The sequence below is a fragment of the Cyprinodon tularosa genome, unplaced genomic scaffold, assembly GCF_016077235.1.
Source record: "Cyprinodon tularosa strain WSP-4 unplaced genomic scaffold, ASM1607723v1 ctg332, whole genome shotgun sequence".
NCBI lineage: Eukaryota > Metazoa > Chordata > Actinopteri > Cyprinodontiformes > Cyprinodontidae > Cyprinodon > Cyprinodon tularosa.
The window spans coordinates 1,036,571-1,064,327 of NW_024039044.1; the positions used below are offsets into that span (position 1 = coordinate 1,036,571).

At 39.4% G+C, this 27,757-nt stretch overlaps 3 protein-coding genes across 4 annotated transcripts in view; 2 read left to right on the forward strand and 1 right to left on the reverse strand.

Annotated features, from left to right (window-relative positions):
* plcg2 (phospholipase C, gamma 2) overlaps positions 1 to 14,567 on the forward strand; it is a 47,444-nt gene extending 32,877 nt beyond the window's left edge. The window contains exons 23-33 of the mRNA XM_038293961.1: positions 672 to 768; positions 860 to 932; positions 2,912 to 3,084; positions 7,896 to 7,998; positions 9,470 to 9,673; positions 11,491 to 11,630; positions 11,708 to 11,816; positions 11,909 to 12,076; positions 13,078 to 13,166; positions 13,237 to 13,388; positions 13,966 to 14,567. Of these exons, the coding sequence (XP_038149889.1) occupies positions 672 to 768; positions 860 to 932; positions 2,912 to 3,084; positions 7,896 to 7,998; positions 9,470 to 9,673; positions 11,491 to 11,630; positions 11,708 to 11,816; positions 11,909 to 12,076; positions 13,078 to 13,166; positions 13,237 to 13,388; positions 13,966 to 14,008 (1,351 nt within the window). The 3' untranslated portion in view covers positions 14,009 to 14,567. The remainder of the gene's footprint in view (positions 1 to 671; positions 769 to 859; positions 933 to 2,911; positions 3,085 to 7,895; positions 7,999 to 9,469; positions 9,674 to 11,490; positions 11,631 to 11,707; positions 11,817 to 11,908; positions 12,077 to 13,077; positions 13,167 to 13,236; positions 13,389 to 13,965) is intronic.
* A 1,000-nt stretch (positions 14,568 to 15,567) lies between these two features.
* Positions 15,568 to 24,866, forward strand: LOC119789166 (plasmolipin). Its single transcript, XM_038293963.1, has 4 exons — positions 15,568 to 16,018; positions 20,991 to 21,164; positions 21,397 to 21,513; positions 22,411 to 24,866. Exons 1-4 carry the CDS (start codon positions 15,854 to 15,856, stop codon positions 22,516 to 22,518), a joined length of 564 nt encoding a protein of 187 aa, XP_038149891.1. The 5' UTR covers positions 15,568 to 15,853; the 3' UTR covers positions 22,519 to 24,866.
* On the reverse strand, positions 24,112 to 27,564 carry LOC119789168 (ADP-ribosylation factor-like 2 binding protein). 2 transcript variants are annotated; one of them, XM_038293964.1, is made up of 7 exons: positions 27,441 to 27,564; positions 27,268 to 27,310; positions 25,695 to 25,756; positions 25,399 to 25,505; positions 25,229 to 25,314; positions 24,745 to 24,841; positions 24,112 to 24,484 (listed from the first exon to the last, which is right to left on the reverse strand). In XM_038293964.1, exons 2-7 carry the CDS (start codon positions 27,294 to 27,296, stop codon positions 24,401 to 24,403), a joined length of 465 nt encoding a protein of 154 aa, XP_038149892.1. In that variant the 5' UTR covers positions 27,297 to 27,310; positions 27,441 to 27,564; the 3' UTR covers positions 24,112 to 24,400. The 2 variants fall into 2 exon arrangements, with proteins under 2 accessions (XP_038149892.1, XP_038149893.1); XM_038293965.1 differs by having other exon boundaries at positions 27,268 to 27,307; positions 27,441 to 27,562.
* Positions 27,565 to 27,757: the final 193 nt, after the last annotated feature.

Sequence of the window (27,757 nt, forward strand, 5' to 3'; positions counted from 1 at the left end):
TGGCAGCACCCAACAAGACTTGAACCTACTATTCCTTTTGGTGCAGAATAATTTTTACCAACATTGACATCCTAACAACAAGTAACTATTTATATATTTTGGACCTCCATCCATCCATTATCTGACACACTTGTCCCAATTGGGGTCGCAAGGGATGCTGGTGCCTATCTCCAGCTGTCAATAAGCGAGAGGCTGGGTACACCCTGGACAGGTCGCCAGTCCATCACAGGGCAACACAGAGACAAACAGGACATACAACCATTCACACACACACTCGCACCTAAGGAGAATCTAGAGAAGCCAATTAACCTAACAGTCATGTTTTTGGACTGTGGGAGGAAGCCGGAGTACCTGGAGAGAACCCCACGCATGCTCAGGGAGAACATGCAAACTCCATGCAGAAAGACCCCGGGCTGGGAATCAAACCCAGAACCTTCTTGCTGCTAGGCAGCAGTGCTACCCACTGGGCCTTTCAAAATGTATTAAACAATAATGTATATACCATTATTTTTTACAGTGAAATTAATTATCCTATTCTGCACAACTCTAGATATCCCGTGGATGTATAATTTTTTTTCATTTAATAGTTGTAAATATGACCTTTATATGGTATATATTCTTGGTCAAAGTCGCCTTTCTTTGACATTTCTGACTTATTCTGCTTGTTTCAGGTGGAAAGGTGACCACGGAGGACGGATGCAGCTGTTCTTTCCTGCAAATTACGTGGAGGAAATCTCCAACAACACCCAGGCTGACGCTAGAGCTCAGGTGGAGATCAGAGTTCAGGTTGTCACTGGAGCTCAAACCAGTGTTGAAAATAACTGAAAACATTATGTGTGTTTGATATCTGATAACACAGGAAATGGAGGACAACCCTCTGGGTGAACTTTGCAAGGGTATTGTGGACATATCCAGCTACGACATTCAAAGAAGTAAGCGATCATATGCCTTTTTCTTACTTTTTCTTTCCCCTCTTTTCTGCTTTAAAGCAAGGCTGCTGGGTTTAACATAAACTTGTCACTTGATGTAAAAGTACAATATTTAGGTGTTTTTTTATTGAGAGGTACAATCAGATAATCTCATCCATAGGGTGTTATGGATAGGTGTGTGATGGGGGGGTTGATGGTCCTTTGCAATTGTAATAAAACCACTAACTTCCATAAATGTTCAAATCTAGAACCTGCAGCAAAACTTGGACTTTATTCTTGTAGCTCTTATCCATACAGGTGCTGATATATACATTCACTCAAGGCTTTATATTAACACCCACCAACCTGACAAATGTGGGTGAATTTCATTTTTGGCGAGTCGCACAGCCACTCCTACTAGCCACTTTAATGGGCTGGATTCTATATACTATTTTCATTTTGGTTTTCTCAAAAGTCATCTGAAATAATGAGAAAATCTAAATGAGTGAGTATGCAGCAATACATCTCCCTGACATAGTGTTGCATACTCACATGCTGGTGAAGCATCTCAGTCTTCAGGTCATAGTCATAGGTTGATTGAAAGGGGTGTAAAAGAAGCCATTTATGTTAATAGAGAAAAACCAACCTAAACAGAGGGGTGGATTAAGGTTTCAGCTCTCAAAAACCTACAATGCAACAATAGTTAGCCTGCAATTCTAGTATCAGGTAATGCAGTCTAACAAAAAAATCTCAACGATTCCTAAGGGGCAGGCCCGTTCTTCCTGTTCAATTTGCATGTTTTCTAAGCCAAAACAAGGCTTTTTTGGGGGCTATTCTTGGACCTAAACGCTAATTCTGACATATATAGACATATATAGTGACTTAGTTATATTATATTTAGTGACTCTAGTGACTTTTATCTTTTCTCCGAAAATTACTAGCAGCTAGTGACTTTTTTCTGTGTCATTGGAGACTTTGGTGGCAATACATGAAAAACACTGTTTGCTCTGAGTTTGATGGTCTTCTTTTGAGAAGAGTGAGGTAGCGAGCCTTTCCACATGAATTACAGGGAGTCAATTGCAGCTCTGCAGCCAATGGAAAATGGTGGAACCCAGTTTACCATCACCCTAAGAGGACCTTGACCATGAAACTCCAACCCAAGGAAACATAATGAGCAGTTTGCCCACAATGACAACAACATTAATATAGAAGCTTAGACCATGGGTACCAGCTGTTGAATAGGATGGTGGCAGCAGCCTGCTGCAGGTCTGTGGTACTGCTTCATTGCACAGAGTAGATGTAGTGATGAAGATCCAATATTTTCAAATTCCTCAACTCCTTCTCAGGATAAATAACTGGACCATAAAATCTGGATGTTCCCTTGGGACATTGGTCCCAAACTGGTTTTGCAACGAATAAAGCAGTTTACATGAAGTTTATGGAAATCTAAAAATAGTGGACTCCTTTCAAAATCTTTTCACGGGTCAGAAAACCCACCAGTTCAATTAACATTATTATTTCTCTTTAGAGGAGCAGTCAGATATTGCGTCAGAGACTGTTACAAATGTTTAAAGACTCTCTGCTAACCTTATAAGAGACATTTAACTCAGTTAAGTTGTGTAGAAGGGAATAGAATAGAACAGAACAGAACAAAACAGAACCCCGGCCTCCAGAAGTTCTTAGGATTGAAACCCTCCCTAGGGTCTCTCTGCTGAGTTTATTCATTGTGCATGCTTTGCTTATCTCTGGAATAAGCCAAGCATATATGTCCCACACTAGAAATAATTTTCTCCAATTACTGTGTGTGCACATGGTTGTGTGTCGCTGTGTTGTTCTGCAATGGATGTGCTACCTATCCAGTTTATACTTCGCCTTTGGCCCAAAGGCTTCTAGCATCAGCCTACCCGCCATGACCCAGAATGAAAAGCTGTATAGAGGATGGATGGATAAACAGATGTTGCATGCTGTTGTCCTTTTGCTCATCTGTTCTTGTTTGTCTGCAGTGAAGGGCGGTAAATACGGGAAACCACATGTGTTGACCCTGCAGAACAAGGAGCAGGACAATTTGCAGTTCGACCTGGCCACTAGCACCCCAGAGGAGCTGTTCAAGTGGTACCAGGTGGCCTGGGACATCACCACAAGAGAGATGAACAAACAGTACAACAAGGAGCAAGAGGTGAGAATGTGAGGCTGTGATAGTGGGTCATCCATTAATAGCTGTTCACGTCAGAGCATTGAAAGTGATGTATAATATTTTATTATGGATGGCCAGGGAATTAAACAGAGAAAGACTTCCACCTAAGAAGAGAGAAGTGCTTTGCCTTCAAACTGTTAAAACATTTTAATCAGCAGAGATAACAAAGAATGAAATGACACACAAAGACATAACATAATCAACAGTAAAAACAACAAATATTCTATGTAAAAAGAAGACTTAAAGCAGGATAATAGCAGCATATACTAGTGTGCTTTTCGGTAAAAATAAAGAGGAAGAAAGGAAGGAAGTTATAGTGCAAAAGGCCTCCGTTTGTCCAGCAGTGTCTGAATACCCCGGCAGTGAGGTGTTCATTGAGTTCATCAGACACACCTTGGGGAAAAGATTTCATTTGAATTCAATTCAGGTATCTATACAGCATTAATTCACAACACATAATCTCAAAGTTCTTTACAGAGACGATTCAATTAAATAAGATTGGTTTTAAAGTTTCTGTTAAAGGAAACACAGCTGATCGCATTGATCGCAAATTGGGGGTCAAGGAGACAGAAGCAGATCCACAAATACTTTCCATGCTAGAAAAGGTAATGATACACTAGCCCACAAGTGGTTCTGTCTATGAAAAAACAGATAGAGGTTAAGTTAAGGGGTTAATTTAGAGCTTGAACTCACAAATAAAGTATCTGTGTCAGTTAATTTATGCCATTAGTGCTCTGTGGCACCACCCCGAAAGCTAGAATCTAAACTTTGACTGACTGGGATGTGTGAGGTCTGCAGAAATGTTTGTATGAGCAGAAATTCCAGGTTGGCGGTATCCTCTGTCGACCTGTTTGCCTGATATGCCTACATCAGGCCCAGCAAGGGACCTGTAATTTCATTCAGAGGCTTCAGCCCTCCACGCTTAATGAGGACAGGTCTTTAGTCATTAGGTCATGTGAAGATGTGTTTATAACAGGAGGCGACTGAACACTATTACGTAGATTTGTCGAAGATTGTCAAGACTCATTTTTTGATTAATAAGAAGGAGGAGAGAAAAATACTTTATTTTACTTACAGTAGAAGATGTATTATTCAAATGGTCATATTTCTGACCTCCTCTGCCAGTCGATCATCAAACTACCCCTCTCATAACAGATCACTGTACATTTTTTGGCCTCTAAATAAAGGCGAGTTTCATACCCAAAAACAAGAGGGGAAAATCATCTCTGCTTTTTTAACAACATACACCCAGATTCTGACAAAGCACAACTGTTCTCACACATGCTGTGAAAAAAAGGTTCTGGCTAGACGTGTTGAGAACATTTCTCACTTCTTGTTGAGTACGCAACAAGCTGCATATGTGAAGATGGGTGTCAATAGGCTCTATGCACAACTCCACCACTTCCTGAACTTCAGGAGGCTCCTTTGTTTCCTGTCTTTCATGATTGGATGCACTGATTAATCTAAGTGTGTATGACCTATGTAACTGGCCAGACACACCTGGATTAATCAGTTCGTCCAGTAATGAAAGACAGGAAACAAAGGAGCTACCTTAAATTCAGGAAGTAGTGGAGCTGTGCATTAAGCCCATTGGTCAACACGGGTCTTCAGGCAGAGAGGACAGACACCACCAGGTGCTTGAGCTGTCTTCCCCTTCATATGCTGAAAGGCCTGATTTTCCTCTCCCTCTATTATCTTATATGAAGACAGAGGCGCAAAGGAGAAGAGTTTCTGGAATGTTTGCAAGTGAGTGGGGCAGGTATACCTTTTTGTGTTAAGAGTGAGGTATCCTCAGCTTGGCATCGGCTAGATGTGGTGTTCTAATCAAAACTTTTTGTTTGTTCCTCATTTGTATTGTGAAAATCCTCCCTTTTAATCAAACACAGCTCCCCAGGTGTGAACAGAACAATAATTTATTGTTGTTGAAAGTGCAAAAAGTTTTGGTCAGTGCCCATGTCTTCAAAGAGGCTGATGGATGATGTCACTATATCTGTTAATTGGTTTAAATCAAATGCTGAAGCTTTAAAATTATTCTAGTTTATTCAGTGACGGTACTTTTAAAGCTTCTCATCTTTCAATATTCCCAATCACTCTTTTAATTTTCTTCCTGTAAAGGCTCCCTCATACTTGCGCATAATAAGGTTCAAGGGTATTCTATTGAACTCAAAGCCTTCACAGCCACACTATGTGTCACAATGACAGTTGAGTGGTGGGTGTATTAAAGGGAAACTGTATAGGTGCTACCACTGAGCATTAAAGGCTGGTTTATCAGAACAGAATCAGAAATACTTTAATAATTCCACATATATATATATATATATATATATATATATATATATATATATATATATATACTTCTGCATATATATATTATATGCATATGTATAACTATGAATCCAAGTTAAGTGATACACTTGATGCATCTATCGTCCCACATCGAACGTTGGCATCACTGCGTTTTCAACGTTTTATTCTCCTTGTGGCTTTTCAGTGCTGTACCTAATATTCTGGTCAGAGTGTAGGAGGACAGACTAAAAGCTTACAACACCATGTTTAGAAGTGAAAACAATTATTTTTGTTGTTGACATTAAGTTGATAGTGATGATATTCATAGGCCAAATCATACAATATTTATAGATTTTTTTATATTTGCAAACCTTTTTCTGAAGGAGCTGTTACTTGTCAGCCATTTTATTCTACATGAAACTGTCCTTGTAGTTATACATTTTCTTAGGTGCATGGTGCAACAAAATGGTGGAGGAAAATAAAAAAATGTAATTTGGGGACCCCACAAGCACGTCAAGCATTAACCAACCTTTAGACAGATAAATAATTGATTGTATATGCAGTTTAAATGCAGGCCCAAATGCAAAGAGGAAGAAGATGGTCTTTGGATGTTTAATTTAGTGGGGGGAAAAACCAAACCTATCTACCCAGAGAAGAGACTGAGGAGAGAGAAAATGTCATGATGGGCTTTAAGGATCTGACCCACATGCAGAAACACACTCAGAAGCCAAGGGAAAAATTTAACAGGTTTATTGTGGTTTACAAAAACACAGAATGAGAGATATACAGCTGGGTAACACTGTTGGACCTCAGCGGACTGGTGAACCGGAACCGGAAACACTGAAGGGGAGATCACAATAATCAGTTCAGGGACCATAGGAAAAATGACTGAGGCTTGTAATTTGCAGGAGAGGCTCTCAAGTTTGGGGAACTCTTGGTTAATCTTTCGATCCAGTTTGTGGGGTCTTATCCAGAGATGAAAGAACTCGTTGGAGGGCGGACAGGCAGACTAACGTTGGGTCCAGAGTAGCAATGGATCAGGCTGTCACCGGGTTTTCCTTAAGAGGACTTGAACTGATCATGTGGAGGTTTCCCCTTGCTCAATTGTGACTCAGTTTATCCTTCTAGGGGGGTAGAAGGTCCAGGCTTATGCAGTGGATCAGGAAGGCTTTCTGCCAGAGAATAAAGACAAAGCAGGCTTAAACTCAGAAAGACAAGGCTAAAGGTTAGACTCAGCTAATCTCAGTTTGGCTAGATTACCCAATACTGGCAAACACTCTGGCGTCGAGGTAGTGACAGCCCGCTGCTCAAATACTCCTCTGGTGATGACCCAACGAGCCGCAGGTGTGCAAGGAGGCCCAAACGAAGACAGGGCACCAACTAGTGGTGGAAAAAGAAAACACAAAAAAAAAACCCACACAAACTGGATTCCTAACAGAAAATGGCAGCAGGGGGCACATTTTTTGGAGGCAAAGCAAACAGAGAAACTGGGAAAATGAATCTACCAAAAAAAACAAAAACAATTACAGATAATAAATAAATAAACTTTGAAAATACTGAACTAACAGAAAGAGAAACTAAGGAATACACAGAGTAACATTAATCAAAACTAAAATCAAACCCCAAACCATGAGTCCTTAGAAACAAATTAAACCTAAGTATGTTTTTTCTTTCCAGTTGGAGACTCTGAACTTAGTCACATAAAGTACTAATAAAACACAAATATTTGATTGTTGAAAAGTAAAAGGATTATTAATACTTTGATAAGGCCTTGTGAACTGTGTTCTTGTGAGGTGATGCTTTGCATAAAATAAGAATGCATGTAAAGTTCAAAGACCTACTTTAAAAGTCTATTAAAGTTATATAAGGGAGAGACCAAGAGCTAGAAAACAAGCCCCAGTTTACAGAACCAGGTAAAGACCATTTCTAGAACCAGAACAACAAAAAAAACAAGTTAACCTTGTGCTAAACTTTTCTGGAGGGGCATCATGTGTTTCAAAGATGTCCCCAATCTATTAGAAGAACCGCAAAGCAGTTTGAAAAGTGAAACTGAAAGGCAAGTTTGTTCATACAGCACATTTCAGTGGCTATAAAATTCAAAGAGCTTTATGTGAAATAAAAAGTAAATATAATGATTATAAAAAAAGAATAATTAAACAGTTGATGATCAAATGAAAGAAAGGTGGACTTTAAACTTAACCTGATCATGTTTAGATCAGTGGTTTTCAAAGTTGGACCCGCAGCCCCCCTGGGGGTCACCTTTACAGTTTCTCAGTTTGTTCCAGATTCGAGAAACATAAGAACTAAAAGCTGCTTCTGGGTATGCAGAGTAGACTTTATCTGAAAGCCTGACAGGTCTGAGCTTTCGATACGCAAACAACATGTATTTTGATACTAAGCCCCTGTGTTTAAGTCTAAATCCTTGCTCTTTGATGATAAAAAACACCTGTGATCTCACTTGTTGACTCTTCAAACAGGAAGTGGTTTTTCTTTCTGTCCAAACTCAGATGCGACAACAGGAGGAAGTGGAAAAGAAGGCAGAGGTTGCCATGGAGATGTCTGACCTGGTGGTCTACTGTCAGCCGCGCAGCAAGGAGAAGGACCGCTTCGGTAAACTCACACTGAAGCATAAACTGCACATACAGTAAAACGCAAACAGCATTTCCTCCACCGATTATTTTACATCACCTAAGAATGTAGTCCGGCTAAAAAGTTCTGATAGATCAAGCAAACAAAGAATGCTTACTCTTAACCTTAAACCCTTAACATTCAAGCTAGTACTGTATAAGAGTGATAACATCTGAATTCATTCATATAACCACATAACTTGAAACCACGTGAGCTGTTAAGCAGCTCGTCTCTCTGCTGTTTAGTTTGTTAGAAGCTGCAATACCTGAATTCATGAATTAAATTTTCCAAGATATTTGTATTTTGGTTTGTACAAAAGAATAGAATTTGTCATCTTGACTTTCCTGCTGTTTTAGTGCAGCACGGAGCTCGTCTTGCCCCATGCTGTCCAGAGACAGCTACCACTGCCTGCATTTCTGTCTTGACAAGAACCCACAGCTGGTAACTGGATCTCTGAATGAGAACCAAACTGGAAAACATCTTTTGGGGCAGTTTTTCTTTTCAAGGTGAAGATGACGAAAGGAGTAGCAGATGCAGACACGGAGCGCCAATAGCCCAAACTAATATGGAACGGTTTTTTATTGAAGCTTAGTCCAAATGACAGACGTTCTGGTGGGTCCTTAGAGGGGCTGTGTTTCAAGCTGTATGGGTTTTGCTCAGTGACGTAACAGAAAAACTCCAACCTCCTGAAATCTTTCAGCCTGTTTACCTTTCATAAAACGACGAAATGTTAAGCAAACAGGATGTGACCAAAGGAAACAGTCTGAAGACCAAACAACTTCCTGTGCTGCTGACTTCAAACCACATCTGTCTCGATGTTCCAGTGGAACAAATGTAAACAGCTGCTGAAACTAGATGGTTCAACGTTTTCTTATGATCTGCTCAGACAGGAAGGAAGGACTTATTGAATGTTGATGGAAGCTGAATCTGGTGATCAATAAATCTTAGTCAATCCAAAGAACAAAATGAAAAGCCCAGAAGTCTTCTAACTGCAAGGCCTTTCTATAACCCGTCCATCATTTCATAAACTTGGTTATTATTATCATTAAAATGACTTTAGTTCCTTATGTTTAAAACATTTCTCAGATGCTTCTATTATTTACCTTCAAGAACCATTGTGGATAGTATTTTTGAATTAAATTCCCATCTAAATGAACTAGAAACATTATTCTTATTATTTAGATCTTTTCCAGCATGAAAACTGGTCCAAAACAATCTGTAATGAAAAAAAGATGTTCCATAAAGAAACACATTCAGAAAATAAACAAGGGAGTTTCCCCACATGAAATAAAAAAAAATTTGTTTTTTTTTCCATTTTAAAATTTTCGCGAAGCTCTACTGATTTTTCCCCTCATATTGTTTCACCCTTGCGTTTATCACCTAGAGAGTTTGTTGCTCAGATGATATAGACTGATCAGGTTCTTCTGAACGTCCTTCTCCTTTCTCTGTATAGACAGCTACAACTACAAAGAGATCCGCTCCTTCGTGGAGAACAAAATTCCAGCAAAGCACCGTACAAAGGAATTCCTGAAGTACAACCGCAAAGCTCTGACCCGCGTCTACCCAAAAGGCCAGCGAGTGGAGTCCTCCAACTACGACCCCTACCCTCTGTGGGCGGTGGGCTGCCACATGGTAGCTTTGAACTACCAGACTGCAGGTATGAAGCTTGGTGTTTTGGTCCGTTCAGCTCCTCTCCATGCTGTCTATTTGTTATCTCGGATCAAAATGTAGTTTCTCAAAATCAGGTCAGTGATACAAAGAAAACATGTCGATGAGGAGCTCAATCAGGACGGACAGCTCCACTCCACAGTGTGAGATAGAGCAGGAGGACCCTAAGAATGAGTCAAGAGTTAAAAGAACTGATTTGGACATTTTTGGAGCGTTTTGACTTGTAAGCAGGAGCCGGATTGTTTTCTTGGGATTTCCCTTTTTTCACCATCCTTTTCTATGGTGCCGATAAGTAGAAACTTATTTGTTCTGCAAGTCTTAAGTTATTGCAGACCTGTTTCCTGTTTCCATCTGATGAAAGTTTGATCGTACTGAGGAAGATCCCCAGATTTCCGCTTAAAGGGGATCTGGGGCCTTGTATACAAAGCCTGCATATGCACAAAAACACACGCTTAACAAGTTTGACTAATTCATCAGGTGGAGACAATTACGCATGTCAATTAATATGTATGTAACTGCAAAAGAATGGCATTCTTTGCAGTGGTACAGGAAATCACCACTAATCTATCACCACTGCTAGACAGGATGCAATGGACCCATCCTTCAAATCGGGCAAAAAGAAGGATGTATTTGTACGCCGCATAACGAGGAGTTTTGGAATCTGACCAAACCTGGGCGCAATGCTATGACGTAATCGGCCTTTGAATCTGGCCTTCGGAGGAAGCATCCCATAAATTGGAACGCAGCCATGGTGTCAGGGTTGGTGGATGTTGTTGTGGACTCAAATGCAGAGTAGAGTAGGCAGATACAGTATATGTTTTCCAGTTTCAATGGTGAAATCGATGGTTAAAAAAACAACATAAATCCAGAAATAACAGGCTGGGAACTCAGGAACCAAAAACTAGAGAAGCTCGGGAAAAATGTACAAGAAGAAATTAAGAGAATCAAGCACTGAGGTACTGCAGTGGAATATGTATGGGACACAGGGCAAGGAGGGGAGTAATCAGTTAAGTGGGAGCAGGTGTTTGACTGAAGCAGCTAGAAAGGAGCTAAGCGGAAAGGAAAGGGGCACTAGTGGGCAACAAAGAGTAACCATGGAAACCAGGATTTAACTATAGCTAGAAAATAATTTCAATAAGTCTAAAGGGGAATAAAACTAATGACTCCAACATAAGGAATGACCGAGGGGAAAACTAGAGGATAAGAGAAGGGACTGGAGATTATTGGATCCATGGAAAACATAACTAAAGGTAAGAGAAAGAATGACTACCTAAAACTAGACCAAGAAATAAATAACAGTAAAAAGGCTAAAAAGAAAACAAGGAAGAGAAAAACTAAGAATTCAAATATGATATAAATCTATATAGAATAACATAAATTAAAGCATAACTGAGAACCCAAAATGAAAACGTACACAGAACCAAAAAGTCCAGAATGGCAGATCATGATATATATAAGGTTAAATCACAAAAACAGTGAAAATATTATTAGGCTAACAAAAAGCTTAAGCAAAGAAATATATTATACCCTAAAAGCATTTTTTTTTTAAATAGATCCCGGAGCAGCTCTAGAATCTGATCCTTTTTTTATGTGTGGGAGGTTGGGGGGTGAGGGGATTCTGTTCATTAGAGAGAAATAAAGTGTTGCAAACATTCCATCTTTTGACTTTCACCTGTACCCTCCAAGCACGGTTTTGTGCACCATATTTTCAGAATTTTCTCCCCACCGCAGACTTTCAGAATGAAAGTTGTGCGCTCCTTTGAACATGAAGCCTCTGAAGCTGTGTTTGTGCTCATTTGCACCCAGATAGATACACCCAGCTGAACAGCGCCCTCTTCAGCCTGAACGGACACACGGGGTATGTGCTGCAGCCTGAGATGATGCGCGCTGACAGCTACGATCCTCATCAGGAGAAGAAGAAAGTCAAGTACAACATTAAACTCAAGGTAAGAGCCACAGACTGGAATTTTCCCAAGGCTGCCTGCATTGAACAAAAGCTTCAGAAATGTTTATCTGAGTGCAGGTGATCGCTGCTAGACACCTGCCTAAACCGGGCCGCAGCATCGCCAGCCCGTTTGTGGAGGTCGAACTGTGTGGACACTCAGAGGAGAAGTTCAAGACCATCGTTTACCGTAAGACAAAGCTGTTCTGGGATGTCTGAGTGTGAGATCTGAACCTTTAAGAGCTGTTTGACGGTTTTGTCTCACACCTTTAACGGCTGCAGGTGATAACGGGCTGAATCCAGTGTGGAAAGCCCCAGCAGAACCTGTGGAGTTTACAGTCTACGAGCCTGAGCTCACCTTCCTCCGCTTTGTGGTCAATGAGGAGGACATGTTCTCAGACCCAAACTTCCTGGCTCAGGCCACATTTCCTGTCAAAGGCATCCGCTCAGGTTAGGAGGGGACACGTGACAGCATGCAGAGTCACTTTACAGAAAACATTTAGGACATTTCATTCAGTGGTTGCTCTTTATTTTTTTTTGCAACCTCAGGGAACTGGTTGAAAACTAGATCAGCTGATTGTGACAAAAAACAGGGGAAAAAAAGGAATAGCAAACTGAATAAGCATCAAATCCAAAATTAGAGGAGACAAAACTAAAAGGGATTTGGTTTCAGCTCTACTATCAGATCACATAGATCCATCTTAAGACATGAAGGCTAGAAGTGTGGCACCAGGAGTCTTCAGCCCTGGTCCTCAGGAAGAATTGTCCCGCATATTTTAAATGTCTCCACCCTCCATACATCTGTCCTAAATAAACAGGGGTCCTTGTTTGCTGCTGAGAAGGTAACTGAAGCTGACACATCTAAAACATGCAGGACAAAGGTCTCAGGATTGAAGACTCCTGTGTTCATTACATTTTATGTTTACCGCTTGTCTTTGTGCAAAAAAAGACATGCTTTAAATAGAACAGAAAGAATTCCAATAAATACTGAAGGCTCTGTAGTTAGGGTTGCCATAGTGACAGACCTAGGTAAAAAGGAGAGAAAATCCTAAAGTAAGACTGAAGTAATGGACTTATTCCCCTTCATGATGAAGGGGAACTAAGATCAACTGAGAAGATAAAACATTATAATTAAACTAAATCAGAAAAATGCATTCAGAAAAATAAGCAAAACCTGCAGAAGTAGGTTAACAGAAATCTCTGCATTCTCTTTATCTCTTTTAAATCTTTTTTATTGTATTTAAAATATTTTTATACTTTTGGTTGTTATACACTTAACATCATTTATTCCTTGAAGGACATTATATTTTTTTTAAATGAAAATATCAACAAAAGTGAAACTTTAAAGATAAAATCTTGACATTTTTCTTGACCAGATGATTATTATTGGTCCATTTAATGTGAAGAGGTTCAGAGCATCACCTTATTGGGGCTTTTTTCATTTATCTAAGGTTACCGCTCCGTACCTCTGAAGAACGGCTACAGTGAAAACATGGAGCTGGCCTCTCTGCTCGTCCACATCAATGTGCAGCAGGCTGGGGTGAGTGAACGCGCTCAGTGGGAGCTTTTCTTGTGCTACTTTGGCCTCATGACCCTCTGATCCCGTTTAGAGAGCAGAGGAGGAGCTGTACTCGTCCTCCAACCAGCTGAGGAAGAAGCAAGCCGAGCACAGCGAGCCCTTCCTGTACGACACACACAGCAGCCTTCAGCGCGCCTCGCTTCCTCAGAACCAGCTCGTCCGGGAGTCCAGCGAGAGGCACAGGTATGGCTGCAATAAGTCTAATAAAAATCAAATATGACATAAAACTTTTTATTTATTTATAGATCATACATTTTTTTTTTAGCTTTAACGTTTAACGGTGTGGCTTAGATTAAACATCTACTGTTTTATTTAAAGACTAAATATCTGCTTTCTAATGTATTTCCTAAACTTAAAAATACATTTTTCTTTCAAATTTTGTTAATGTTGTTTGACCAGATGTTGCCACTAGAGGGCATGTAATAGGATAGATTATAGATAAATATTAAAAGATAAAATTTCATCCTAAAAAATTATTTTCTTTGTTTAAAACCTTATCTTAATTCTTATTCTTGATTCCTACCCTCTCTGAGAAGCTAAATTAGAAAGAATATCAGATAAATTCTATTAAAATTCAAAAATACTTTGATGATCCCTTAGGAAAAGAAAATAAAATACAAATATTATATATATCTTATATAGATAGATATAAATATATGTTGAGTAACTCTGCATATGAAATAGAAGTGATTTTAAGTACATGTAACATCAAACTCTGAGATGTCAGCTGATGTCAAACTAATGCATGATTCTTCTTCAGGCCAAAGGAGAAGAAGATAAACAACAGCAAGTTTTACTCCTGAGGATACGTCTGTCCAGTTGTCCCAGCTGTGGACTGGAAACTTGACGCTATTAATTGCTTCCATACAGATCAGGATTGAAACGGTTTGAACTTCTCCTGCCAGAACTGAGTGATTATAACAAGCAAATGGCAACGATATGATGTTACCTATGAAATACTATTTATTCAAAATGAAACCACTTCGAGGATGTAAAATTTTTAAAGGTTCGGGGAATGTTACTGGTGTGGCGTGCAGAGTTTGGAATCAAACTGCTTCATATTATTCAGATGGTATTTATTTTAATGACAGATTCACTGATGGCCGCTCATTCTGATGCTTTTTTGCCTTAATATCTGAATTAAGATGAATTGAAATTGAGTCCGACGCAAAAAAGATTGTTTTCAATGTTAAAATGTTTTTAGATTGTGTTTCTAAAGCCTTATAATTTACATCTTCGGGTTAATAAAGTTTGCTTATTTCAACTTTAGCCGTTACCCCTGTTTTTATTTTATTCTTTCTAAGCTCCACTGTGTTAAAAATGTTGCTACCTTTTATAGCTGAATAAATTATTAAAATTTGATCTGCAAATGGTATTTTGTTGGTATAGATGCACTATGTATGGAGCCGATGACAGTTATATAACCTATGCTAGCCTTATTGAGCCTCTCTGCACACCCATTTCTTTGTAGTAGTTTGGAGGGTGATGGATGAACCCACTCGACTGAATACTGAAGGATGAATAAAGATGACCAGCAGCTATTATCAAATGTTCCTCCTTGTTAGTTTTCTCTGGAAGAATATTCTTTGTTGGACCGCATCAAGTCCACAGAAGTGATCCATAGAAGTAGAAAGGGGTCACATACCTTATACATAAAATGTATTAATATATTTTGTTATTTTAATGTAAAAAAATATTAGCCCAGCTTTATTTATGCAGTACTTGAAAAGGACCTGTTAAGCAGCTGAACCTCCAGGACTAATGCTGTTAACACCGTAAATCCTCAAAGCTGTGTGCTCGGTCCTCTGCCGTTTTCCACTTCCAGTTGAACCGTAGTGAATAATGCAGGGGAAATATGTTCCTTAGAGATACCTTCCTTGGCGCAACACCTGTTATGCTGCTTTTCCTTCCAGCACCATCACTGAGCCTATAGCAGTGCATCACACTCCTAATCAGCTCAGTAAAATAATGTAACAGTAATCCTTATGCAGTATAAAAACCTGCAGCATTAGACACTGGATATGTGCAAATGTTTTAATAATTTTTACTGTTCAAAAAAGGCTAAATGGTGAAGCACCATGGGAAAAAGTAACTTTGAAAGGAAAACGTGTTTGTAGTTTTGATATTTATATACTGGTTGAAAACAACCAAGTGATAATATGTGACTACATTTTTGTGTAGACAAATCATGTAAGGCTGCAAGTTTTGTATATTGTAGCTAGAGGGCGCCTTTGAATCGGTTTTGGTGTGTTTTTTTTTGTCCTTCCAACACATTAATGAGTTACCCAGGTAAGTGGCCCCTGAGAGCCATATGGGAGGTGCGACAGGGAGGAGGATGTAGTGATAAAAGGCCGAGCAGATAGGAGGAAGATGACGAAACACATGGTGTGTGTGTGGGTGTGTAAGAACAGGAGGAACTCTCTTCATGCCACCATTTCATACCTATCAGAGCAGGCTCCAGGCTGACAGGTGGACACCTGAGTTTTCCTTTTTTGGTTTGCCAGGCTTTGATGTTCTAACTTTTTTTTAAGAGGACTTCCCATTGCAGCTTTGGTCACTTCTGATCTAATCTAGGCTGCTACTGGTAGCTGAACCCAGACTGGATAATTTTGTTACTGATATCTAAGGAGGCGACAGGTTGTGGCATCATGGCAGACTTCCCCTCCAAGGTTACCACAGAGACCAGCACTCCCAACTACCAGAACACCCATCAGGGGGGTAACAGGCTCAGCGGGATGACAGCCAGGGTCACAACTAAGATGGATGTTTCATTTGTGAGGAGCATCCAAGGCATACTGATGATTACTGAAATAGTAAGAACCACTTTAATTGCTCTCCTTCATAGTGAGGGAACACTAGAAAACACCACAAGCTGCTAGGCAAGATCAAATTCATCATCATCTATTAAGCACAGTACTCTTACTAATATTAACCAGTCTTGTACAGATGTTTTGTGATAGGTTTTTAAAAATGTACTTCACTGAAGGAGGAACAAAATAGGGAAATGCTTCATATATATCTATATATGTGTTTAGCAAATGTGTGAAATCCTGAATAAATAATAGTCTTTAGTAAACTTACTGGAGCAGCAATAGTTAGACTTAGCCAAACTTTATTGTCATTTTGTATGCACGGATTGTATACAAAACGAAATTAATTGCATTCATCTTACAACAGGGAAATGGTATTGCAGTTGGAGTAAGATAAACATTACCAATATAAAGTGCAGCAGTGATCAGAATGTAAAACGGTGTAGGAGGAAAAATAAACCAGTTTAAATAATGGTGCAAAAGGGCATTAATCCGAAAACATTCAGTGCAGAACAAAAATTAATATGGTGCAAAATGAACTACTAAACATTGAGTTTTGTCCTATTTTAAAGGATTCAGCAACATTAGTGCAAAAAAATGGGATGGAGTCCAGTTTAGAATTCAGCAGTTCAACAGTCTGATGGGAGCGGGAAAAAAGCTGTTGCAGAAGCTGTTGCACCTTCAGCAGACGCTGTGAAGCTGCTTCACAAATCATTTCCTATAGCTGCTTAAACCGTACAGTCTGAAGGGACCCGTTCTGATCTCCAGTTATCAGCTGGTGAGAGAGGGCAGACATGGACAGGTCATGGGAATATTTCGCTTAGCCATTTTAAAAATTAGGAAAGACTAGAGAACATGATTTCTGTTAAAGGCAGATGTAAATATTATCTGATCAACTAAAAATGCTCATATTTATGTTTAGAGGAACATTGTAAAAAATCTGGAACTGTAACAAAAAGACTGGATGTGATTCATCTGTCCCTCTCAGACTAAAAACATCAAATGATTCTTAAGCTTGCTGAATTTAGAGCCCATCTCCTACTTTGAGAGAAATTAATCCATTAGTTGATTTGGATTCAAAAGATCTGACGCTGATGTCTTCATAAAAAAGTAAATCAGAACAACCTTTAAAGGTATTAAGGATTCTGTGATTATTAGGTTTCTAGTCCAGTTGAAAGCAGACTGGGCTCACTTTTAGGGCCTCCTTTAAATGAAACGTTTAAGTCAGCTTCTGTTGTTAATACTTGAAATCAAGTTACTGTTTAGACTGAAGCAGAAACTAATTTGATGTTTATTCAAACCATTTAGTAAACCTCTGTGTCTGACATGTTTATATTAATCTGAAGGACCTGCAGGACATCCAAACAGACGAACTGTCTGTTTGAATACAGTCTACACATTATGGTTCAAGTTTATTACATTATCACCGTAGGACAAAAAAGTTCCTAAATCAAATAACTGATATGTTGACACAGTAACTGTGCTTCTGTATTGTTAGACAGACTCAAAACTTCCTTAAATAAAAGGATCTCACTTAAACAGCTAGCATGAAGCTACCAGCTGGCCTTGAAGCAGACAGCTGCCTGCGACTCTCAGGCTGAGATTCAAGGCTGAGATAAACTTCTATAAACTTAAACACCTAAGATTAGTTTATCCAAATCTTTTTTTATGGACCATTTTACCATTGGAAAGGCTTTGGTAATTGACAGATGACAATGATCAAAACCTGTTTTACACCATTGTCATCATCATCACTTAGGGTTATTTATATGCTGAATGGAGTGCACCATTAAGGGTCTTCCTGGGGGAAACAGGAGAGGTCTGAGAGAACAATAAGGCCCACCTGATCTGTCAGATATTTTTGTTTTGTTTTCATTCAGCACTACTTTTAAATAAAAGCATTCTTTTTTAGTCCATGTTTCACACAGGTAGGGCCTCCCCCATATCCATATTCTGCTATACCATACTACTTTATTCAAAAAGCACATATGAAACAGCAACATGGTCAAAAAAAAATCTGGACAAAATGATAAACAATTAGAAGAAACAGAATAAAGTGACTGTGCATCAGTGTGTTGCAGAGTTTGTGACATGATTTAGAGTTTTTTTTTAACAATTCAGCTGTCTGATGGTGGTGGGGAAGAAACTGTTGCAGAATCTGTTGGACCTGCATAGAATGCTGCCATTTCTCTTCCCAGAGGGCAACAGGGAGAACAGTCCATGGTGGGGGTGTGAGGGGTCATTGATGATGTTACAGGCTCGGGACACGCATTGCTGGGATGAAATGTCTTTAATGGAGGGAAGAGGAGCCCCAATGATCCTCTCTGCTGTTTTCAACACTCTTATAAATTACTTCCAGTCTGTGGCGCTGCAGCCTCCAGACCACACAGTAAGATAGATGGTCAGTACGCTCTCTATGGTGCTTCTGTAGAAGGTGGTGAGGATGGGTGGGGGCAGGTGGGCTCTTCTCATACTCCACAGGAAGTACAACGCTTTTGTGCCCTTTTTACTAGTGAGGTGTTGCTTACATTCCAGGTGAGGTTGTCTGTGATGTGCAGCCCCAGGAATTTGCTGCTTCTGACCACCTCTACAGCTGAGCTGTTGTGCAGTGGAGGGTTGTTCATGAAGCGGAATAATAACACTGGCAAGAATAATGAGGTTTAAACCACTTCCTATGAGTCGAAGTCAAAGGAGGAAAAGTGTGTTTTTAACCTCCAATAGTGAGAGTGAAGAAAATATTAGAAAGCTGCACACAGAGTCAGTTCTGAGTTTTTAAATGTAAGATGTGAAAAAAAGCAGCAGCCGTATCTCTGCAGAACATTTGAGTTAATCTTAGATCAAATTACGTGTTATTAGTAGCAATAAGTTAAACAGCGACTACACTTTATGAACCATTTAAAGTGCTGTTATCTTTACAGGAGACTGATTAAACATTTATATGTTTACACGCAGTTCATTTGGTAACAGAAGACTTCAATGTTAACAAGCTCTACTTTCTGCACCATAAACGTCTCCAACAAACACTCAGGTCTTATGAAGACAGGAAGTGTCCATGTTGTGGTATGATTATCATGTGACTAGGAGACCCTTTAGGTCCTTCCTATTTCACTATAGTCCCCGTCCACAATGAGGACATGTGACTGAATGTTTCATTGGATCTTTGTCCCCAGGAGGCCAATGACTCACAGAGAGGAGCTCAGCCTTTAAAACAAACAGTTAGTGATCGATCTGCGTCACACCTAACTGCTTTATGAGTCCCCGCAATAATGGGAGAACCAAATCAGGGTCCAAGGTCCTTAACTAAAAGAAGGCGAGTCTGCAAATAGCTCATTAAAAATAATAAATAACTTTCCTTGTTATCAATACATGATATTGAGCAGAATAACTGTGAGCCAAGCCCTAAACAGAATCCTTGGAATGAGGTCATTCTGTTTGTCTTTTCTGGGGTTTTCTGCTCAGTTTTAATTACAAAAAAAATATCAAAATGGGTCTGTGTGTCGTTCAAACAGCTGGAGAAAACAAAGGATGTCAAACGTCTTATTTTTAACCTCGACCGTAATCTAGTAAAATACGCATGTAGAGTTCCAGAATAAATTTCATTGCTCATTAGTGGAGCAATGTTCAAACTTTCATCTCTTTATCCAGAATTTATCATGCTATTAATACCTTGAAGCACAGGTGGGCACGTCTTTATAGAAATAATGCTGAAGTTTCTCTAGATTAATGAACTAATCTGATTTAAAAGTCCTATAAAAACCCTGTTGCTGCTGTTATTGAAGATAATTTAGTATATTTATTCTTAGGTCTTTTCTGTTGCCTTAAAGAACAGAAGTTATGGCAGGTGGTTTGCAAAGGTCACCCGAAGAGCTACGCATTGTTTGGGGTTGTATCAGGTGTGTAAAAACAGAAACATGATCTCTGCATGCATAATGGACCATCCTGTCATGTCTGAACCCTAAGAGAAAAGAACCCCGGGAAGGGGAGGAAAACCTGGAGAATCATTTTCATGAAGCTGTCTCCTAAACATCAGCATTAGAAACCTCACAATGTTTTTGATTTTAGGGATCTGCTTAGTGTTGGGGTTGATCTGGGCTCCAGACTGGCTTCCCTTCACACTTGCAGGTTATATCCTGCTTATAGGAAAGGTCTCAGTGAGACCTTCCTGACTATGAGGGTGAACGGATCGATCATTTCCAGACTGGAAAAAAATAAATCCTTCCCTGCTTCCTCTGCTGATTTCAGAGAGAATGGGCACACAAATGCTACACCTTAAAATTAATCATCACCCGCAAGTGTGAGCAGTTCAATAAAAGCAGGATTCATCTCTGTTTGGTACATTGAATACACATCAGGAATAACCTTAGATTAGCAACTGCTGCTAATCTGGAAAAAAGTTTCAGGTCATCTCCATCCCTAGGACAGCTGCCAAATTTAAGCTAACCTGGACTCTATAGGGATCTCTTGGCAGGTAAAAGGTTAAAGGTCATGACCCTGAACCAGACTGGTTCGCTGGGAGGGTTGAAGGTGAAAGAGGGCAGCAAGACTTAGGTAGCAAAGCTACATCTGGATGAAGAACAAAACTTCTGGGAAAACACCCTCTAGAGAGACCAGAACAAAGTAGAGATGTTGGATCATGATGAACAGAACCAAATACGACATGAGCATCAACATCTCTACCAGCAACCCAGCATGGTGGTGGAGGGCTGATGATGTGGGCTTGTTTTGTGGTCACATGACTTAGATGCCCTCCAGTCATTGAGCTGATCTTGAATTGCATGGCTTTTTTTTTTTTTCTAGAATACATTTCCATATGTTCTAAAGCTAAAGGGTTAAGCACAGAAAAACTATCAAGAACCACTTCATTTGTTTCCATGGAGACCCATATCTAGGGGCCTATGTTTATGCTCTAGGGTGTAGTTGGGTCACAGGTCCTGAATCATTTCTCACCCTGCTCTGTTCCCTTTCTTATCTTTAGGTGGTGGGCCTGTTCCCCTGGGCACTGATCGCCAGCACCCCATATATGCCTCATGCAGCATACGGCTGGGTGATGTTCGTGGAAGTCACTCTGTGGCTTCTCACCATCATCCTCTTCTTCGTCCTCCTGTTCAGTGTCCCACAGAGACTGACAGTCGTTCCCTGGGCTTTAACCGTAAGGCCTGTCCCATCTAACAGATGTCTTAGTGCATGACATGCACTAAGACAGGAAACGGTAACACATTGTGATACCGTTTCCTGTTTCTGCAAACCCTTGAAATCAACAACAACAAACAAGAGGACTTAATTATGTTATTAAAAAGCTCATGTTGGTTATGTAATGATAGAGTGATTCTTAAGTGAAAGGGAAGACATGCTTTAATAAATTGGGTTTCTGTCTCTGATAGGTGATGATGTACACAGGTGTGGCCACGCTCCTCTACCTCACGGCCTTCATCACCAACGCAGCCACTGCGAATGTCTTTAAAGGCTCCTACTTCTTTGGACACATTGGAGCTGCTGCTGTAAGATTTCCATGGTTCTGTTGACATTATGGTTCTGCTCAGAGCTTAACAGCCACTCATCAGCTACGTGGACGCATGAAGTATTCTACTTTGGACTGCAGGCAGTTCCATTGTACCAGAAGAATTAGTAGTGGGTTTGATCTGAACACAGAGGTTGTAATGTATACTCCAACCCTTTCTTTGGTGAACTGTCTCTATCCATGCTGGTGGTGTCATCCCGGCTGATATTGGACCCCTCCATGATTTCTAAGTGGATGAACTTGTAAAAGAGTAGGGAGTTCAAATACTTATTTTGCTCACTGTAAGCTTTGACAAAAGGCCCTGAGGGGAGACTGAGCCTCCACTGGAGATTGTTCAGATGATTTCTGGAACATCTCAGTATCTAAAATGTTGTAGGTGACAAGCAGCAGATGGAAATCTACAGATCAGCTGAGGGTATTACAGCCAGCAAAGACTAAAGTCTGGTTTGTTTTACAGCCATCTGATTCCTCACACCCTTTCACCCACTCAACTCAGATCTGCTTTACTTCAGATCATCTTATCAGCTCCTTTTTACTGCTCCTCTGACACACAAGTTAGTATTTAGTGGATTCTTCCAGGAACAATGGCTCATTAATTTTAGATTCAAGTTAGAAAAACTTTAAATTCTAAACCTTTGCTGCAGGAACAGATGGATCTGGCATCTTAGAAAAGAAGAAAAATGGTGCAAAGAAAGAAAAATTAAAAAGAATTTAATGTAAAAAATGTCACCAAAACACTTGAGTAAAAATAAAGAAACATCTAGATAAAAAGTTGGTGTTGATACTTTCTGCCACCAGACCAGGTATTATTACAGAAAGTCAGGGATCATAGATCAGCTGAGGAGTTTAATCTCTTTCCTTATGTGTCTGTCTGCAGTTCTTCGGGGCAGCGCTGACCCTGCTGTACGGTGCCAGTGCTTACCTGGCTTATCTGGACTGGAGGGGCGATGGAGGAAACGCAGCCACCAGCACGGTGCCCACCTAGGACCCTGGGAACTCAGAAACTGCTCCTGAAACATCTGACTGGAGCTCATGGCAGATCACCAGCGCCGGGTTTTAACACCATCAATATAAAGAGGCCCCGGGGCCCAGTAATCATCCCAGGCAGAGCAATGGCTAACATGATTTTTACAAAATTCTTAATTTTGCTTTGAAAAACAAGGAAATAGTTGGAGGTAAAGCTTAAATGTAAAGAGCTGACCTGATGGCAGACAGGTACTCTCCCAGCAGCACCCACACATTTTGAACTGACAGACTTAAGCACAACGGACCTGCAGCAGTCATATCCATCCCATTTAAATCAGATGTTTCTACAGATTTCCCCAGTTTAAGTATTATTTTTCTCATCTTTCCTTCATTATTTCAACCATTTGACCACAGAACACATCAAACCAGTTCGGTTTGTCCTCAGTGTATCCCACAGATCATGAAAAAAGATGGTGCTTAAGTGTCTTCTGAATCGGTTGAATGGTAAACCATTATTTCACAGTTTGTTTCACATGGACTGAGTCAACTAGTTCTATGACAAACTCCGGACCGGGTCACCCTACAGTAAATAGCTTAAAAGCTTTATTCTATTTAGCCTCTGCGACTGACATCTGACCCAGAAGCGGTTTAACAAACACAGCTGCAATTCAAAGTCTTGATTCCCAAAGACAGCTATTATTTAGAGAAATATGTTTCAGGGTTCTCAAATACCCTATTGAATCATATGAACGAACTCTGTGGAAACATATGATTTCTGTGAATTGTAGAAACCTTATGTAAGAACTCTGTGGAATGTAGAAAAAACATGTGGAACCTAGTAACCCTGGTGGAAGTAGAAACTGCCTGTAAGAACACTGTAGGAACCCTAATGAACGTATGAACCATGTGCAGGAACCCTTTTGAATGAAGGAACCGTGTGCATGAACGCTGTTGACTGTAGGAACCGTGTGAAGGAACGCTGTTGACTGTAGGAACCGTGTGAAGGAACGCTGTTGACTGTAGGAATCGTGTGAAGGAACGCTGTTGACTGTAGGAACCGTGTGAAGGAATGCTGTTGAACTTAGGAACCATGTGGACTGAAAAGGTGAGACCCAGCTAATCCGCGCTGATGTGTTCCCATCTTTTAATCCTTATAACCAGACCTCATGTAATTGCGGAGGTTCTTGATCACCCTGGTTGATGAGGAGATCATATTGAAGACTTTGAGATGAAACAAAACAGTTTTGGATAAACCCAGCAAAAGGGAAGGAATGTCAGAGAGCAGCTTTTTATGTAGGAAGTAAATCTAACGTTTGAAAACACTATGTTTCTGAAATCAGCAGAAACAAAATGTTTCATATATCCTCATTATGTTCATGCTGCTTCTGTCCCTAGTTTAATATCCAAATTATCAGAGAAAAATGTTTACTTTATGTTTACAGGGAATGCCCGTCCCCGACCCCATCATAGGAGAAAGCTTGCAGCAACATCTGTGTGGTTTTATGCCGAACTTCTTCTGTGCTGTAATGAGATTTTGTAAAGACTGGTTGATAAACAGGATGTTTGTGGTTATCGTTGAAACATGAGTTTAAAATAAAAGAACTAAATGCTCTTAGTTTAAAAACAGATCACTTTTAATGCTTGTGACATCTATTCACCCATCAGGATAATCTCTTCATCGACCAATTAGAATTAAAAACTATTTATTATGTAAAACATGTGAGTCAGAGGATGATATCAAATGGAAGGTCATGACTCTCAGACAGACTAAGTTTATGAAATATTATAGCTACACACAGACCTTCTAAGTCCATTTACAACAAGAGCTATGATGATTCACACAGGAGATGTATCCAGAAGATCTCTGGACCTTTCAGCTTCAAAATGCAGCCAGAGTCACTTCAGCAGGGTCGGTTGGAGTCTGCAGGATTCAGGCACGTCACCACCAGACTCTGACTCGAATCCACGCCTCTGCCCTCTTTTGTCTGAAATTACATGAAAGCAGACAGAGTAGTTCATATGCAGAGCGTCCATCTTTAATGACTTTTAGAGCAGATTTGGGGAAACAAGAATGACGGCGCCAGACACAAGTATGTAACATCTGATAACCGATTTTCTTTAAAGGTGTAGAACAGCAGCAATACTTTTACATCGGTTACACCACAGTATGTAAGCATATCATTACTAAGGTAAAAACAAGCCCAGAGAAGCTCTTTGCATGTTCTCCCTCCTTCAGTCTACTCACAGCTCTGTACTCTAAAAACATCTCCTTGAAGCCCAGGAAGTCTGTGAATGTCAACAACATGTCCAACACATCATTTGGGACTTCTTCTTTGTGCTGCCTGCAAATAAAAGCAAAAAAAAACCCTTTTAGTCTAATCACACCAGGTGCAAATCCACCATCTAGTGGTCAGACATCAGAACAACTCTGCCTCCAGGCATCAGGAGCTTGAATGAGACCCGACTCCCTTTAGGAGCCTCAGAGCTGCTAACAAAGGCTTAGAACCACAGAGGCAAACCTCTGTTTCAGGTTTGAACCATCTTTTCTCATCATACTACAAGACACATACTTATGATATTATTTATTGTTATTTTAACATTAAAACATGATTAGGTAATAAATAAGAAAGTCCACATTAGAACAATAAAACTTTAACAGTTACATAAGTTTGCTCTATTGGAATGGCAGCTCTGAGGTTCCGTAGTTATGATCTGACGGTACACCTCACATGAGCATCTTTGTGAAGGTGTTCATGTTGAATCCAGGAATCCTCGTCATCAGATACTGCTCCAGAGGCTTCTCCAACAGGTCCACCTACATGACAAATGAGCCAGAGATAAAGGATGTTGTCATTAACTAAAACAGATCCAAACAAGGACGCAGTTATCTTCTACTGACGTATTCATTGAAGATTGAAGTGTAGCTGAGCTTGTTCTCATCAGATTCATCAAATTCCTGGTAATACTGATCCATGAATCTCTGCTTAAGGTGTTGAAAGTCCTCCTCTGAAATAAAGTAATGAAAATAAAGAAAACTGTTAATGCTAAACTACTGATAATAATCAGTAATTATCAGATTTGTCTCTCAGAAATTAGAATAAAAAATCCAGAAACCCCAAAAGGTCACCAAAAATGATCCTACTAACTCCACATTCACCAGCTTCACGTATTCACAGATGAGGACAGTTAAATTACCCATCATGATTTCCAATATGCAGCAAATAACAGCATCGAAGGCTGCTTCAGCAGCTGAAGAACTGGAGGAGGAAAGCGGACAGAGAAAAGTTGCTTCGCTTCACAGTTTAAAACAGAAAGACTCCAAACAGGTTCAACTGCATAAAGTATAACCTTTACCAATCTAACCAATATAAGGATACTGGTAGGCTCAGGTGTCAACACTGAGCCAATTCCTTTTGGTAGCCTAAAACCACTACTGAGAACTGTAGAGCTGAGACCACATGATGACCCAATGTCCTGCATGTTTTAGATGTGACTGCTTCAGCTTATGGGATGCAGTTTGTAACATTACCTTATCAATTATTCGCAGAAAAAATTGGTGTTAATTAGCCTTTAATATGAGAAAAAAAATTGAGCTTAATATTTAAACTCTTATAATCAATATATTATTCATACATTTTTAAACAATTTCAACATTTCCAAGCTAAAACATTTGTATTAAATTTACAATTTAAACATTAAGCTAGTATAATCTAATATTTAGTTCCAATCTAAATGTTGTAATCCAGGTGAAACATTTATTTTGCAAATTAAATATTCATTTTTCAAACTCAACATATTAAATCCTTAAGCCCTGACGGTCTTAGGGGCAAATTCAGCCTGAAATTAGATATGTAAATTAAAGCAAGTACAGCTCCCAAGCTGTAAATTGGAAATACACTTGTTTGTATTTTTATGACGGAAACTGAGGAATGTTTTTCAGGTGGAACCACTATTTTAAGCTTTTAAAGTGAAGTTAATACTTATTTGTCAATTAAATATTCGTTTCCCATACGAAATATTTTGCTCCAATTTTTCCAAAAACTGAACATTTAGCTAGCAACCTAAATGTTTAATGTGGACCTAAATATTTAACTAATATGCAAATTTACTTGCTGACAAGCGTGGGTGGGTTACCAAAATAAAAGCTTGGACTTTACATCGTCTGTAGGAACCACTGCTATTGTATTAGACAAGATGACTTTACAACACACACCCCAAAGCAACTCGCATGCATTAAATGATTGCATTCTCTCCACGCAGCCATCAGGGGCTGCAGAAAAGTCATTCACTTATTCAAGTCTGGCAGTAAAGAATAACCTAAAACATGCAGGGCAGTGAGCCATGAGGACACAGCTATGAGCCATAACTTCTGCAGTGATTCAAGAACATTAATTTATTTTTTTTTTATCTATTTTTGTATTTTATTTTTTATTAATAAGACTGAATGAAAAACTTTGTGCATATTTCTACAGCGGTAAGACTTACAAAATGCACTTGGTACAAAAATGAATGATTGGATGGATAAACAGACGTCAAAGCTTGCTGGATGTCATAATAAATTAACTTTAATATTTATATGAAATTAAATATTATAATTAAATTAAATATTAAATTATATTAAAAATTATAAAGTTTTAACAACTCGTTGATTCTCAGAGAAACTTAAGAACTCTGGGATATAAACAAAAGTGTCTGAAAGGACGTTTGGTGCACTGATCTCCTGGTTCTGTTCAGTCTCATTTTCTCAGAAATCCAAGGCCCAGCTCACCTTGACGGAGCAAACAGTTCTTCCTCCATATGAACCGGTTCTTCTTAATCGTTCAAATAATTGGGCAGAAACAGACAAATCGTTGGTGAATAAATCTACAAACCGAAACTTTTCCATCTACTTTCAAACATCTGGAAGGTGCTAATGTTCAGATGTTAGTTAGAAACACAAACCTTAAACTGTTTGAGATGAAAACTCTTGTTTCCCGGATGCTTATTTGAATAAATCGTTTGAACGGTTGATCATCAACAGCTTTGGAATCGTGTTGCCAGGGTAACAGCGACATTTTGTGCGTCTTTAAATGCCACCGGGTAGAACTTGGTCTGCTCGCTTTTTAGTTCCTGTGTAATTTTCGTCGTTTTTTATATTTTATTTTATTTTAAAAAGCGATACTCACAATAAATCGACACAATAAAATATGAGCGTTAATTTTTTTCAGGAATATAGCATTCAGTTAACAAAAAGCCCACAATGATAAAATTATTTAGAG

Excerpts from the sequence above, each read along its gene's own strand:
- LOC119789166 (XM_038293963.1), top strand. The coding sequence starts at position 15,854 with ATGGCAGACTTCCCCTCCAAGGTTACCACAGAGACCAGCACTCCCAAC. Across the intron at positions 21,165-21,396 it reads TCGTTCCCTGGGCTTTAACC|GTGATGATGTACACAGGTGT; the intron begins GTAAGGCCTGTC and ends TGTCTCTGATAG. Across the intron at positions 21,514-22,410 it reads GACACATTGGAGCTGCTGCT|TTCTTCGGGGCAGCGCTGAC; the intron begins GTAAGATTTCCA and ends GTCTGTCTGCAG.
- LOC119789168 (XM_038293964.1), bottom strand. The coding sequence starts at position 27,296 with ATGGAGGAAGAACTGTTTGCTCCGTCAAG. Across the intron at positions 25,506-25,694 it reads CATATTGGAAATCATGATGG|AGGAGGACTTTCAACACCTT; the intron begins GTAATTTAACTG and ends ACTTTATTTCAG. Across the intron at positions 24,485-24,744 it reads TGTTTTTAGAGTACAGAGCT|ACAAAAGAGGGCAGAGGCGT; the intron begins GTGAGTAGACTG and ends ATGTAATTTCAG.